This window comes from Emydura macquarii, unplaced genomic scaffold (genome assembly GCF_026122565.2).
Source record: "Emydura macquarii macquarii isolate MOO-44397 ecotype Brisbane River unplaced genomic scaffold, CSIRO-AGI_Emac_v2 contig_383, whole genome shotgun sequence".
In the NCBI taxonomy this organism is placed as follows: domain Eukaryota; kingdom Metazoa; phylum Chordata; order Testudines; family Chelidae; genus Emydura; species Emydura macquarii.
The window spans coordinates 2,837,907-2,853,169 of record NW_027130520.1 but is presented as its reverse complement, the minus strand read 5'-3'; the positions used below and the strand labels follow the sequence as shown (position 1 = coordinate 2,853,169).

Below are 15,263 nucleotides of genomic sequence, written 5' to 3'. Positions count from 1 at the left end.
AGCACTCCTCCAGCAGAGCTCAACAGAAGCTGCCAGTTGAAGCTGTGGAGCATGTGGTTTGATCTGGGCTCCCCCTCTTCCAACTTGCTGCAGACTGAGCAGAGAGAATGAGGGGAACCCCATGTGAAAATTGCTTCCTACTTTGCCTGTAACTTGACAGACAGCTCCACCTCCACCCATCCCAGCCTTGGGGATGGGGATAGTGACGTTCTGTGCACAATCTCCCCCCTATTCTAGTATGGATCTTCTCCCTCTCCTACCCTCAGGTTGGGGAGGAGTGGGGGGAAGGTTGGTACAATCTTAGTGTTGTTCTTCTTCCTTCAGGCCAGGGGAGCAGGGATTGGATCTCCACTAATTCTTGATTTGCTCTATTTTGCCAACATCTACAGTGGGAAATATCAAAAACCAAATGTCTATCAGTACTAGGGCATGATTTGGTGAGCTGAGAGGAAAGGCATTAGCTGTGAATTTCCAGCCAGGGACCAGATCTTGCATTCCAGGGACACTCCAGCCTTCTGTGGATATGCCTAAGTGGGGTCTAGAGTCTCATTAGTCCCTAACATGCCATTTCTGGGGTTTAAAATTTCTCTTTTAGGAACTCACCACAATCCACCTACCTTGGAAATCATACTCTGAATAGTTAGGAAGGCGGTTTCCTAGTACAATGCTTGCCAAATCCATTTCGAGCCATCTGTTTGCACCCATAAAGGAGGACACTTCGCGATCCCCTCCGCCATTATTAACACGCAAGGTAAACTCATTGTTATAGCGCTCCATAGTCAGCAGAACCCACTGGCCATTGTCTATGCGTAACGTGCTCAGTCTCAGAGACTGCTCTTTGTCCCCCAAATTGAAATTAACACCAAAATGTCCATCAACCACCTACAAGAACACAGGGTTAGAGACCTTTAACAATGTTCACACTTATAGCAGGAATACATGTCCAAACATCAGAATATCAGCCACAAATTCTAGTCACTGTGAAGTGTTCTCTGCATGGCCAAGCAGAACTGCTCTAGCTGTATTTATTTCTAAGGAAAGACAGACCTTCCATGAATGAGAATTGTTACTCAAAGGGGCAAAGCCTGCCCTTATTTCTTTGATGAATAGGCACCTTTAAATATTCAGAAGATGCTTCTTTTTGTTCATTGTGCAGTGGCAAATTAACATCACTGAGAACAGCATTTGGATTGTTTACCTCCAGTCTGATATATCCACTCCCATCTACTGATGCCATGCTGAGAAGGGTGCTGAAGGAAACACGCGTGCGCAACATGAGCTGGACCTGGGTGTGGTGGGCACTAAGAGCGGTTTTCAGTTCATAATGAATCCAACTGTCCCTTCCAAAGGCCCACTCCAGGAGAACTAAACATAACACATGAAAAATATAAATGTAACATCTTAATATCTGGCACTCACATAGACCTTAACCTTTGTACACAATGTGATCTGAAGAGGTAAACTAACCTTCAACATAAGAATTTTAGTTCAAAAGAAACACTGGCCAAGGTGCTTGGGGTGCCGTGGAACACAAAAAAACCCCACGCACACACTCTAAGCCACTCTCTCAAAAGTTAGAGCAGATAAAAATAGCCAAATCTCAGTACAGGAATAAAAGAATGGGAGAGGGCACTACAGCATACACAAAGCCAAAAGTGATCTACAAAATAATTCTGAAACTTAAAAACATCAGTGGTTTTTTATTTTGTTTTAAAGCAGGGAGAGAGATGAGGGTGGACGTCAGGGAGAAGGGTTTCATGAGCGAGACTTGCCACAGCAAAGGCCCAAGTAGTGGGTGAGTGGGAAGCAACAGTGAAATCCTTAAAATATGGGTGTATCACAGCACAGAACCGCAGCAAGACAAGGCATAGGGAGGTGGTATCAAATATAGCCAGGATTTAAACTTTAAAGAGGACTTTTAAAAGATGTAACATAAAAACTAATCTGGCACCTTTTAGGCAGCCATTGTTATGACAGCAGTGGAGGCTTCCCCCAGAAGGTATATTTTGTAAGAATGGCTACTTTCTATTATATTCTTGGACAGTTTTGTGATAATGGTTTATTGATGTTTGTGCAGGTGTTCTGGCACATCTGTGAAGGAATGCAGCTACACTGGGGAGCTGCTAGATGCGCTTCCTGCATCTAGTGCCACGGTCATGTGATATTCCAATTTTCTCATGGAAACTCCCAACAAGGGAGGTTTATTTTGCAGAAAAAGAAGCATGAGCTCTTTCCTACTCTTGCTTGACTGTGACTGAAGGGTGCTGCAACAGAGGCTCCCCTCGACAGCTGCATGAAGTGGAGAATCAAACTCGGTGCAATTGAAGTAGAGATCTATCCACTTCATTTGGAACCAGTTTCTCTCTTCCTCCATTATTGGCCGAGCTCACAAAGACCTTACACTCAATTTGACATTGTTGTATGCAGCGTTGTGGTACCCGTGTCGGTCCCAGGATATTACAGAGACAAGGTGGGTGAGGTAATATCTTTTACTGGCCCATCTTCTGTCAGTGAGAGATACAAGCTTTTCAGCTTACACAGAGCTCTTCTTCAAGACCTGAAGAACTTCAACACCTACTTCACCACATATTACTTCACCCATCTTGTCGGCATTTCTGCCTGTCTGTCATACAATAACTTCTGAATGCCACATCCAATCAATTACAAAATTTCATGAATGTTCTAGGCATCAATGGTCAGAATGCCTTTGATTTGAGGGGAAATCACAGAACCAGAAGGAGGAAAAAGGGGATAAATGGAGCCCCTGCCAGCACAGCCTCTAGCACCTCTGCAAGTGTCTACAGATAATCGCAGAGGCACCCATTAACGCCGTCACATATAACAATACCTCTATTTATCTCTGCTTATCCTCCCAATAGTTTACAAGTTGAGATGCTGAACGACTTCCCTCTCAGGCAGAAAGAATAGTAGTGGTGGTGGTGGTATGTGTATGGATGGGGCGGACAGGGAGTACACACAGCGCCTGGAATGTGAGGAGAGAATGGAGGACCCTGGTGTGCAGAGAACAAGAATGGGGAATGGGGTATACAGAATCCACAATATGCAGGAGGAGATTGGGTGACTCTGGTGTCACGCTGGCTGAATTGCAGGGAGCGGGGAGGACATTTATTATATTGTTTAGCATCAGCATATCAGAATCATAATAATTCACATGAGATATGCCGTGTCAGGTACTGTTAGAACGGCTATAATGTGCTAAGTAAGATGATAATGTTTATGTTCACGTGTTATATGTGTAATGGAAGTTATGGATATGGTTGATATATCTGTATTTCAAATTGTGCTGTGTCTGGGCAACACCCCAGATAAGATGGCTGCAGCACTAGCCTGCTTAATGGCTCATTAAGGAAATTCACAGGTACAATGCGTCCTGATGAAACACCAGGACTTACTCATGTGACTCTGGACTCCATTTTATTCCTGTAAATTTCCACAAGCAGCATGGCAAAGGCAAAAGGACATAAAAGGCAGCTGCACGACATCCATTTTGTCTTTAGTCGTCTCCAGCCACCTACCTACCTCTGGATCATGTGATCTACAACTGAACTGAAGCTGTGAAACAAAGGACTGATAACCATTCAGGTACTGGATGTATACCAGAGGGACTATACAAGCCTGCAAATTCCACAATTCTATTAGAAACCTGATATATATGGACTTTCAAATCAATTGTATGTATTCGATTGATTTAATCCTTTAACATTTCTCTTATAGTTTGTTTCTTCTTTTTATAATAAACCTTTAGTTTTAGTTACTAAAGAATTGGCTGGCAGCATGGTTTTTTGAGTAAGATCCAAACTTATATTGATCTGATAATGTGGCTGACCCTTTGGGGTCAGGAGGAACCTTTTTGATAAAGAGCATAGAGTTTTAAATAACTGATCTCTCTACTGGACCTAGTGGCTGATTGGGAGTCGGAGACTGAAATGCAGTAAAGGGGACTGTGTATATTTTTATTTTGGCTTCTTGATAACCGGTGTGGGAAATCAGAAGCACTGTTTGTGGCTGGTTGGGAAGTCTGAATTCAGTGTCACCCACCAGTGCTAGGAGAATCTGCTGTCCTTTTACAGCCTGACCTGACTTTGGCATTTTCAGGTGGCTACCTTAGGCACGGACAGGTCACACCTGGTATGGAGGAAAGGGAGAATGGGGGACACAAACCCTGGCAGGGGAGAAGACAAAAAGAGTGTGTGTGTGGGGGTGGAATCATAGAAATGAAGGGCTGGAAGGGAATTCAAGAGGTCATTAGACCAGGTCCCTGTGCTGACACAGGATCAAGTATATCTAAGACCATCCCTGACAGGTGTTTGTCCAACCTGTTCTTAAAAGCCTCCAATGATGGTGATTCCTGGCTATAATACTGTTCCAGAGTTTACCTACCCTTAAAGTTAGGAAAAATTGTCTAATATCCAACTTAAATCTTCCTTGCTACAGATGAAGCTAATTACTTCTTGCCCTACCATCAGTGGACATGGAGAACAAATTTAATTGATCACTGTCAAGTCCTTAACATATTTGAAGACATATCAGTTCCCCCTCACCTCAGTTTTTATCTCAAGACTAAAAATGCCCAGATTTTTTAACCTTGCCTCCAAGGTCAGGTTCTCTAAACCCTGTATTATTTTTGTTGCTCTCCTCTCCAATTTGTCCACATCTTTCTTAAAGTGTGGCACCTAAAACTGGAGAAGCAGAACAATTTCCTCCCATGTCTTACATATGACATGCCTTTAATACACTCCAGAATGACTTTAGATTTACACAACTGCATCACATTGTTAACGCATATTCAACTTGTGATCCACTATAATTTCAAGATACTCTTTAGCAGTATTACTGCTCACCCAGCTATTCCCTATTTTGCAGTTAGACATTTGATTTTTCCTTCCTAAGGGTAGTACTTTGCATTTGTCTTTCTTGAATTTCATCTTGATTTCAGACCAATTCTCCAAGGTTGTTTTGAATTCTAATCCTGTCCTCCAAAGTGCTTGTAGCCCCTCTGAGCTTGGTCTTATCCATACATTTTTAAGCACACTCTCCCCTCCATTATCCAAGTAATTAAAATATTTAACAGTATGGACCCAGGACAGACCCCTACAGGAAACCATTAGTTGTCCCTTCCCCCAGTTTTTAAGCAAACCATTGACTCTGAGTAGGGTCTTACAACCAGTTTTGCATTCACTTTATAATAATTTAATCTAGACCATATTTCCCTACTTTGCCTATGAGAATGTCATGTGGGACTGTGTCAAAAGCCTTACTAAAAAGATACATCACTTCTACTCCTTCCCCTTATCTGCTAGGCCAGTAACTCTGTCAAAGACGGAAATTAAGCTGGTTTGCCAAAATTTGTTCTTGACAAATTCATATTGGTTATTATCTATCACCTTATTATCCTCTAGATGCTTACAAATGGATTGTTTAAAAATTTGTTCCAGTATCTTTCCAGGTATTGAAGTTAGGCTGACCGGTCTATAATTCCCTGGGTCCTCTTTGTTTCCTATTTTAAAGATAGGTACTATGTTTGCTGTATGAATGAGGAATGCTGGAATGGAGAGAGGAAGGATTGGGAGACAGAGATATCCTCATACCAGGATCCTACAACCCTATCCCCTGCCAGAGGTTAAGGGGGAAATACAGCTCCTGGCATTTTGGGGCAAATGGGGAATCCTGGTCTGGGGCACACAGTGCCAATGCCATGGAAGCATGGGGGAAAATGGGAATGGAGGCACACACAGAGCCACTTGTATGGGAGAAGAATGGGGGACACTAATACAAGAGGAGGGGGAGAAAGGGGTCAGATGGACACCCTGGCAGGGAAGAGATTGGGGAGATTGCAGGGAATCCCTGAACTAGAGGGGATAGGAGGGTGGCACATGGGGAGCTTGTGGAGGGAATGGAGGGATGCAAGGAGCCACTGATGTGTGCAATAAGCGTGGCCCACACAAGCTATGAAGGGTGCGACCCCCTAATATAAACTTTACATGAACACTGCATTTACCAATGACCTAGTAGAGAGAGCGGAGTAAAATTACTCACCCTACAGTAGCTGTGGTTCTTCAAGATCTGCTGTTTACACCAATTCCACTCAGTGTGCATGCTCCCCATGCTTACAAGATCAGATTCTTTTGAATAGCATTATCTGTCAGGGCTGTGCTGGTGGCCCCAGCCACCTCAGCCCTTTCTGCAGCCAAATGTAGAGGGGACAGGGTGGCTGAAACCCACACTCAGTTCCTTTACCAACGAGAACCTCATAAGAACAGAGCTATGACTAGCAAGTCAGCAGGAGTGTGGGTCATTAAGACACAGAAAGATTGAGTGACTTGCCCCAGAGCACGTGGGAAGTGTGGCAGAACAGGGAACTGAACCCGTGTCTCCAAGATAGTGATCTGACCACTGGGTCATCCTTCCTCTCTCCAACAGCCACCATGGGATGCTAAAAGGTGCAGTATTAGCTGCACTTTGTTTTAGAACAAGAATCGGGACCAGGCTTGAAACAAATGGGTGCATGAGTCACAGAGAAACTGCAAATTCTCCCATGTTTCATTCCCATAGTCAGATGTTGCTCACAGAACAAAAATCACACAAAAGGTAAACGAAGTCCTGCTAAGACCCTGATTGTGACACTTCCTTTGTGAAACATAAAAAACATAAGTACTTCAATATCTGCAAGTCCAAACCAATCACAGAGCAAGGCATTGCATTAATTAGCTACTGGCTCCTATCAACTACTATCAAATTAGACAATTCAGTACCATGAAATATCTGCAAAGATTCCCATGATTCATTTCTCCCCAAGACTAACTGTACCTTTGTCACACTTTGATCCAGCATATCCAGGGTGACAGTCACAATTAAAAGAGCCCGATTCACCAATGCATTTGCCATGAATACCACAGGAGATCGCCCCAGCTCTGTGACACATTTCATCAGTCATAGTACAGCCTGGGGCACTGTTCAAGGACTCTGCAGGATGCTCCAAATCATAGACCTAGAAAAGGACAGAAAAAACCACACCACCTTAGGCAGCTGCAATTAGCAATATTACCCCCAATGAACTATTTCCTGATAATGTTACCTTGCTGTCAATGATGACATTCTGTATACAGCCAACAAACCCTTTGACATGCTTTTGTGAATTATGGTATGGCAAAGCCTTCTTAACTCCACCCAGTTGTAAGGGTTGGTGAATGTTAAGGAATCTACCGGCATCCAGGGTGGGGAGAAGGGGGGAAAAAAAGAAAAAATTAGTAGCAGTCAACCTAGATTAAGAGAAACTTGGTATTTTTCTTTCTTGGTTCTTTTGTGGTTGTGTTATCTGTTTTGTTTTTACCTCTCATTTCCTGGAGTCTCTTCTGAAACTTCACAGGCAGATAGATCCATCTGGGAGATTTCCTTAAGGACGCCATTGTCGTCTTTAACAGAAACATGTACACAGTGGTCAAGGATCAGCTGCACTTTCTAGAGTGAAAAACACATTACATTAAAAGATCAAATTATTTTTTAATTGCAGATTTTACATCACCTACACAACTGGCCAGTGCCATTAAATACAAATTAAAATGCAGGAAAACTGTATTAAAATAATAATGAGTTTTCACCTGCAGATCTCAGAGGTGGTTAATTACATGTTAGCATTCCTACTTTAAAGATGAGGAACTAGACACAGAAGGTTGATTCTCCCCTGTGTCCAAGCAGAGCTATGGGTACAGTGGAAAGTGTGGGCTGCTCATGACTCCAGGAGTTTCAGCCAGCTCCCTCAGCATCAGTTAAAACTGCAGGAGTGTATCAAGCACAGCCTTGCTCTACCATGCCCCCTCCCTTTTCCCCTCCCCCACCTTCTTTCTCTCTCTCTCTCTCTCATGCATGTTTCACCACAGATGGCAATGGAGTCATCTCCACCAGCTTTAGATCAGCGGACATTACCCTTGCACAGAAGAAATTCTTCAGTACAATCTCCAACCTCTTTAGCCTCACTTTACACTGCATAGGTGCCATAACTGGAGTTGGTGGACCAGAGTCCAGCCCAGAGCAATGAAGGAATTTGCCCCAGGTCACTCCAGAAAATCAGGAATGGAATATGCCTAATCAGATTACCCCAGTTTTGAGGTATAACAGCTAACAATGCTGCCTCCCTGACAAAGAGGAGGGAGACAAATCTGAAACTCTGTAATGCCTGCTGATGCCATGGCCATTGAGGGTGAGGTAGGGGACACAAGTACTTACCCAGACACTATACTAAAAGCAGGAATCTTGAAATGATAGCCAGATATATGAATCAAAGGTTTTACAGGGTTGTTTTTACACTTGCCTTTCCATCACTTATAATTTTTATATTATGCCAACGGCGATCTGCAACATTAACTTTCTGTGACAACTGCAGGAAGAGTATCCCAGAGCCATGACTGAGAGTCAGGGATGGGACACCGTCAGAGAGCTCTGGAAAAGAAACAGTTATTGAATAAGCCTTCTCCTGTCCAAAAGCCAAACACATAAGCATTAAAATCCATGTGAACTAAAAGCTACCAACTCAGTTTCAGTTTTAAGGAGTTTTTTAGGGAATGAGAGGTGGATTAGCACTATCTCAGATATCATGAGTCTTTTTAAACTGCATTTTTTCTCAAGTATTAACACCACTAAGCTTGCAGGGTAAGGAACTACAGTACGTAGAATGAACTGGAAGTGCTCGTAAGTTATTTTGAATCCTCCTCATTTGTCAAGAAAAAATTTTAAATGGTTTTTTTTTCATTTTTAAGAGACAAAGTATAAGGCAGTAAATAGAAACCTGAGTTGCGCACACACATAGAAAATAAATCCGTTTTTAACCTAATGCAATGAAGTCTTCCACTTCTCCAGGCTGAATATGTGCTACTGGTCCATTGTAAAACAGAAGGCCATCAGCCACTTCAGTAATAAACTCCAAGGAGATACGGCTCTGAAAGCAAGGCTTGATGGGAGGGAACCAGGCATAACCATGCCCTCTGAAAGTATGTTTTGTTTGCTGGCACTCAGGCCCATCAAAAGTTGCAGGGCATTTACATCTATAAGAGTAAAGAAAAACTAGTTAGTTTTTTTCTTCATGAGGAAAACTCAGAATGTAACCCATTAAGGAAACAACCCTAAATATATAGCACAAACCACACTAACTCACACTAATGACTAGTAGACACACTGCAGATCATCACATGGAGAACATACAAGTTAATAATCACAATCAAAGCTTATGCATCAAGCTGTACTTGGTTCATTTATTTTTTACAAGCACAGACAGTTTAGTTTCAGTTAGTACTTCACATTATGTACATAAAGGATTTTTTGTTTAAAAAAAAACAAAACCTCCATAATATATAAGACCTTGCAATACCCTCTGCTATTAACTCTTTAATGCCAAGAAGAGAGAGGATTTTTTGCTAGTTATCAGGTTTGTGGATTATTGTGTATATATTACTATAGTGCCTAAATGTGCTGGGTGCTATACACACAGGATGAGAATCCCTTCCCTAAAGAGCTTACAATCTAAACAGGCAAAAAACAGATGAATGATGCGAGGAAAGGGATACAATTTATAAGCCACTAGGGTGATGGCAAGCTCACTCTTTTGAAATATTTAATTCTGTCTGTTTTATTTATAATACAAAAAACATACCTGTAAGAGGCTTTTTTCATGGGGGCTCAAGGGTTCCAGTGGGAATGAGGAATGGTAGGAACACAGATTGTGGGAAGGATTGTAAGTGGGAAAGAATGATAAAGGAAGAGAGGGAGATTGGGCAACTGTTGTGCTATTCAATTCCTATACACTACAGTACTTGAAGAGACAGGTGGGGGCAGAGGGCAAACCTTTACCAATGACAAAAAAGAAAATGAAGGAGAAAAATATCTATCCATGGTCCAAGTCTCAGATGTGAGGGAATAATAATGGCAGGAGGCCGTGAAAAGACTATGTTCCTCTATAGTAAGGACCGTTCCATGTTTAATACATTTGAGCAGCACATTGGAATTGGATGTGGGCTTTACCATGGAAAAAGTCTCTGCAGGTCCAGTTAGATACCTTGATTTGCACTATCACCTCCCGCAAGAGCTATTGGGTAGTTGCTGCTGCCTTTCCACCGTAGAGATGGCTAAGTGTAAGTGGAGCGTGATATAAATCTGCAAACTTCGTGCTCAAGGTACATGTGTGTATTAGTGTTTCCTCACTTCCATGTTTGACGATATGCTGCGTATTAAAGACAAATCTTTTTCCAAAGAAGAACAAGGAAAGTGGGGAGTTTGGGCCTGTGGGAAGAGTCTGTAAGTGTCATGCTATGGTGCTGGTTAAAGTGACTAATAAAATGATTAATAAAATGCATTTAGACTGCACATGAGCTTCTCATACTTCCACACTAAGGGAGGCCAGTGCAACCCGCATACTTTCTGCCTTTTGAGGATTATGATGATGCTAAGAACCCATTAGCCAAGTCAGAAATGTGTTCACAAGCTCAGAATCAAGTCTACTCAACCAGATCTGCCTTTGTGAAAAGTGATGAATCTTAATTTGCATATCTGAGCCCCTTCCCTCACACATTTTGAGTTAGAAGACGTTCTGAGCATCATGAAACACTTCACTAACCTGTAGCCCAAGTCAGTGTCGACACATGTGCCACCATTGAGACACGGGTTTGTCTGGTATGAGGAGCAGAATTGATGCTGGCTTTCTCTAGCTGCACAGGTGCACTCGGCACTACTCAGGACTGTCACGGATGCCAGTGAGACACTTCCAGCAGTAGTTACTGTGAGGACATGACTGTAATTGTACTTGCTGACACATCCGGTGCTATGAGTGCAGTTCGCAGTCACACACTCATCTATGCCAATCTGGGTGATGCTTATATCCATGATGATTTCCAGCTGGAGAAGAAAGTTAGTTTTATTAATCTGCCTTTTCCAGTGGGAAGAAGCTTCGTGGTCAAGAAAGAGTGTGAGAATCACAGTTCTGGGAAAGCAAAATCTTATTTATCAAAAGAAGAGGTGAAGCCTGAGCAATTGCAGTGCGAGTGTCCCTGCTAATGAACCAGTATAGCCTACCTACAGACCCCACCACAAGCCACAAAAGGGTAGCTCCATCTCAGTATCTGTTCAGTCCTCTGCGCTCTGATTGGAACTGTTTGAACGTCAGCTGATTGAATGTTTATCAAATAATTTGTGAAGAATTTCACTAATTTTTTTTTTTGAGCAGAGTAATTTTATTTCAGCTCTGATAAAGTTCCCAAATACTGTCTCTCTTTTTGTGTGATCTGGACACTTATGCTCGAAATTAAGAGATTCAGTAGCTGTAAAGAGCAACAACAGTAAATTGTGTAAATAGTCAAAGTGCACCCTCCCAACATATCAGATCACTTAACTGCTTCTTAACCTTTTATTTGCAGGAGTGATTTGGTGTGTTTTGTTTTCAGCTCACAGTTTTGCACATACTTCTCTAAAGGGATAAGGTTATTTTACATCACTCTGCTTTCTTATTGTAGATAGATGGATCTTTTGACTGAGCAATTTTGTGAGCTCTAGTTATAGAACATTTCAATACAAGGGTTGAGGAAATAAAGCAAAACATCAAGAACCGTGTGCACAAAAAACAACCATATGGAGGATTTCATAGTCTCAGCAGAAGATACATGTTCTGAAAAGCATACTCCTAAAGGAAGTACAAGTATTCCAAGGGCAAAAATTTTCAGATTTGGGTGCCTAAAGTTACACAACTAAATGAATGGTTTGACATTCAGAGGTACTGAACACCTTCAGCTCCCACTGAAGTCTGCAAATAGTATGAAGTCATACTATTTGGGTGCCTAAATATGAATTATGGGTCTGAACTTTAAGGCACTATATTTGAAACTTTTGACTGAACTGATAAAGAAAGTCTTTGCTCAGTAGAGTCAAATATTGCAATATACAATCTTTCTAAAAAAAATTATTCTATGCAAATACTTTCACTAGATTTTAATTTTCAAGATTTTAATTAACTCAATGAGTTAAAAGCCACATACCCGTGCTTTGGACACTGCCACATTGCCATTAAGTTTTTCTGCTTTATAATATGGTGATCCATAAACTGCAAACCAAACATCAACCCCTTGGGTTTGACCTGGGATATTCAAGACACTGAAAATGTGGACATCATCAAGTTGGGCTGGTATGATTTCTGAAAGTAATTTCTTCATCTGGTTGTATTTACTTTCTCTGTCAGAAGACTGAGATATAAAATCCTCTGCAGTGATATCTGTAACAAATAATTTAAAAAACAACATGTTCATCTCTGAGATTGAGGAAAATCATATGATGTGCAATTATAATAGGAGCTGCAGATACCAAAATAGTGAAGTTTGCATATCTGAATATCATGGCATTGAGAGACTTTTCAACTTTGGGTTCTGAAATTTTTCATATTGGTTTCTGCCCAAACCTTGGCACTGAGGGGCTTATTTATTCAGTCATTACATTTCTTTTATTTCTCTTTAAATCAGGAATATCTTTAGAAGGATTTTATTTTTTTTTACCAGAGTTGTTCAAACAAATTCTGTTTGCAATAGAATACATGGTTGTATTATCAGTGTGGAACTCTTGCATCTTATCTTTGTTTTACGCTAGAATGTAACATTTATTGCATTGTCTTTTGATCCCCTCTATGTATCAGAGGAAAAGGAAAACAAAGTAGATCATATATGTACCTTTTCCAAATCTTTAATTAGAGGATTATTAAGAGTAAACAACACAGATTTTAATAATTAAGCAGACACTAAGAAGAGTTCAAAGTTACATTGCACTAATATAAAGGAGGCAGATTTCTGAGCTGAAGTACTGCAGACATGAAAATACATTATTTTACCTTTTATTCGTATAGACCCAGCATTACGGATGACATCATCTTTGATTTCCATAACAACCACCTTTACTATTGAGATCACATCTGGCCAGATACCATCAGTAACTTTCACTCTTACACTGTAAGTTCCTGCTGGAGTATCTTCTTTAATACTCAGCAAACCTGAGTTATCATTGAGGATAAAGTACCTGCAACAGAAATTATGAGAAAGGCAAAGAGTAAGTTCTGTGCACAGCAAGTCCAGATTTTGTGGAGAATTTCCCTGGTGTAAAACTGTAGCAGATCTACTCCCACACCTCTGGTGAAGGAAAAGCGAGGAGCCGGGGGGGAGCAGAATTCCATTAGACTTATCCTCCTCTGGTGTAGGGTCCTTAGGAAACCCATAATAGTGGCATAAACTAAAGCAGGCCTCCAAGCTAATCTAACTCCCATTGGGGCTGGGTGCACAGAATCGAGAAGCCACAGCCATCTCTTTACCACTTCATCTGAACAGAGCTCAGACACAGTGCAGAATTGAGCCCTTAGTGTGCACACAAGACCATAGTCAAAGATTTGCATATTCTATAGCAAAGTAGACCTAAATTCTGTAGCAAGGTGCCTGGATTCTGCAGCAGTTTCATTAAAATAAAAAAGAATTTATGCTGCCTCCTAGCTGTCTGCAGACTACCACCTCAGGCTATGGTGCCCACCCTCAAACATCTGTGAAGTACCACGGCATGCCTCTGTTTATCTTTCCCTGTGGATCAAAGGTTTCATCTGCAATGGGGACTTCTGCCCCGTGTTGCTAGACTGATGTAGCAGCATGAGTGCAAACCCCTAATATAGATACACTGGTATAAAAAAGTGACTTGCAGTGGTACAACTTCCCTCTGCCAAAACAGCCAAGTTGTACTGTTGCAAGTCATCTCTGTTCTGCACTAGTGCAAATCCCCTAAATCTAGCTACACAGGTGCAAAAGCTCCCAGTGTAGACAAGACCTAAAAAACCAAGTGGGGGGACCAAAACATCACTTCTCCAGGGTGGAGCAGGGAGTTAAGGAACTGTATCTCTGCAGTGGCCCAATGGTACTGGCATTGGATAGGACTGTACATAGGGACTTTGGGATGGCATTCCAGCTGGTTAGTCAGGTGTCTGTGAATCGTAGAGGGTCCTTGACAGGGTGGGAGGCTAAGCTGTCATGAAGGCCTAAGACAACCACTGCTAATCAGATGTCCAGATCTGTCCTTCCAGCAGCTTGTTCCCCAAGTACCATTTCTGGCAATATTCAATTACCCCTGAAATTACACTCTTCCCTTTTCCCTCACCAAAATTGGAAGCTGCAGGCACAATCCTTCTGGAAAAGGATGAAGGAAACCCAACTCCCCTCTGAATACATCAATGCAACTCCCTTCATCGGCTAGTGAGGCTTCTGGTTGCTGTGGAGTGATTAAAGGTACTTGATGAGCATTTCCATCTCAGAAACTGCTGGCGGAGGCAGCAATGGACTGAGGAGCAAACTGGAGCTGCTCATATGACTGTGTATAGTGTGGCTTCCCCTATAGGACAGGGGTTTGGAGATTGTGTGCCTGTGCACATATGCATACAAATGAGAGTATACACAAAACACTCTGGCATGCGAGTTCGCAGAGAAAGTTTAAATATTTTTTATTTAATTTTTTTTTTTTTTTTAATTTCACCCATTTTACCAGGTTTTATTATTTTCTTTTTCAAATACCTTGATGCTTTTCCCTCAAAGTGATAAGTCTTGTGATCCCAGTCATCATTGTCCAGTGCAGGAACCTGGCCCAGTACAGTTGTGAGTAGGATACCTATATTAATCAAACATATAAGTGACATAACTAAAAAGTATCTGACATTTATACACTCATATATAAACAAACATGCAATTATAATTTCACTGGTTTTTCTTAACTCTAAAATCTCTGTGTAAGTACTTAGGATGGATTAAAGGCAGCTCTGTAATGATTTACAAATACTGTATGTTGGCCTGGTTATTGGGGTGTTTTCTGTATGAGGATATTGGTTTAACTCAGCAAGAGGCTGTCTGGAAAAACAGGCAGGAAAGAAACAAATGGCTCAGGATAAGCCACTTCTGTTTTAAGGGACAATGCTACACCCATTAGCTTTGATAATCTTTCCTGTCTCCAGCCAACATGCAAAATTGGTTTGGACCAGGACAGGAAAAGGCCCATGAACACAGAAGTTAAAAAGAACTCTTGAAGGATTAAAAAGGACGCTCCAGAGTGGAGCATTAATTGAGACACAGGACCCTGCTGAAGAAGTTAGGCCTGCCTAGGTTACCGTCAGGGGACAGTAAAGGTAAGACAGTCTAGGTAAGACAGAAGGGCATGTAGAATATTCTAAAAATCTTGTTTCTTTTAAAGTTTTCTTC

The 15,263-nt window shown here is 41.6% G+C and overlaps 1 protein-coding gene across 1 annotated transcript in view; it reads right to left on the bottom strand.

Annotated features, from left to right (window-relative positions):
- The window catches only part of LOC137145794 (neural-cadherin-like), a 76,034-nt gene that overhangs the window by 7,230 nt on the left and 53,541 nt on the right, over positions 1–15,263 (bottom strand). The window contains exons 20-30 of the mRNA XM_067536717.1: positions 14,586–14,679; positions 12,875–13,059; positions 12,036–12,268; positions 10,625–10,902; positions 8,845–9,059; positions 8,330–8,457; positions 7,352–7,479; positions 7,097–7,220; positions 6,829–7,009; positions 1,199–1,365; positions 618–882 (exon numbers count right to left, since the gene is read on the bottom strand). Coding sequence (XP_067392818.1) covers positions 618–882; positions 1,199–1,365; positions 6,829–7,009; positions 7,097–7,220; positions 7,352–7,479; positions 8,330–8,457; positions 8,845–9,059; positions 10,625–10,902; positions 12,036–12,268; positions 12,875–13,059; positions 14,586–14,679 — 1,998 coding nt within the window. The remainder of the gene's footprint in view (positions 1–617; positions 883–1,198; positions 1,366–6,828; positions 7,010–7,096; positions 7,221–7,351; positions 7,480–8,329; positions 8,458–8,844; positions 9,060–10,624; positions 10,903–12,035; positions 12,269–12,874; positions 13,060–14,585; positions 14,680–15,263) is intronic.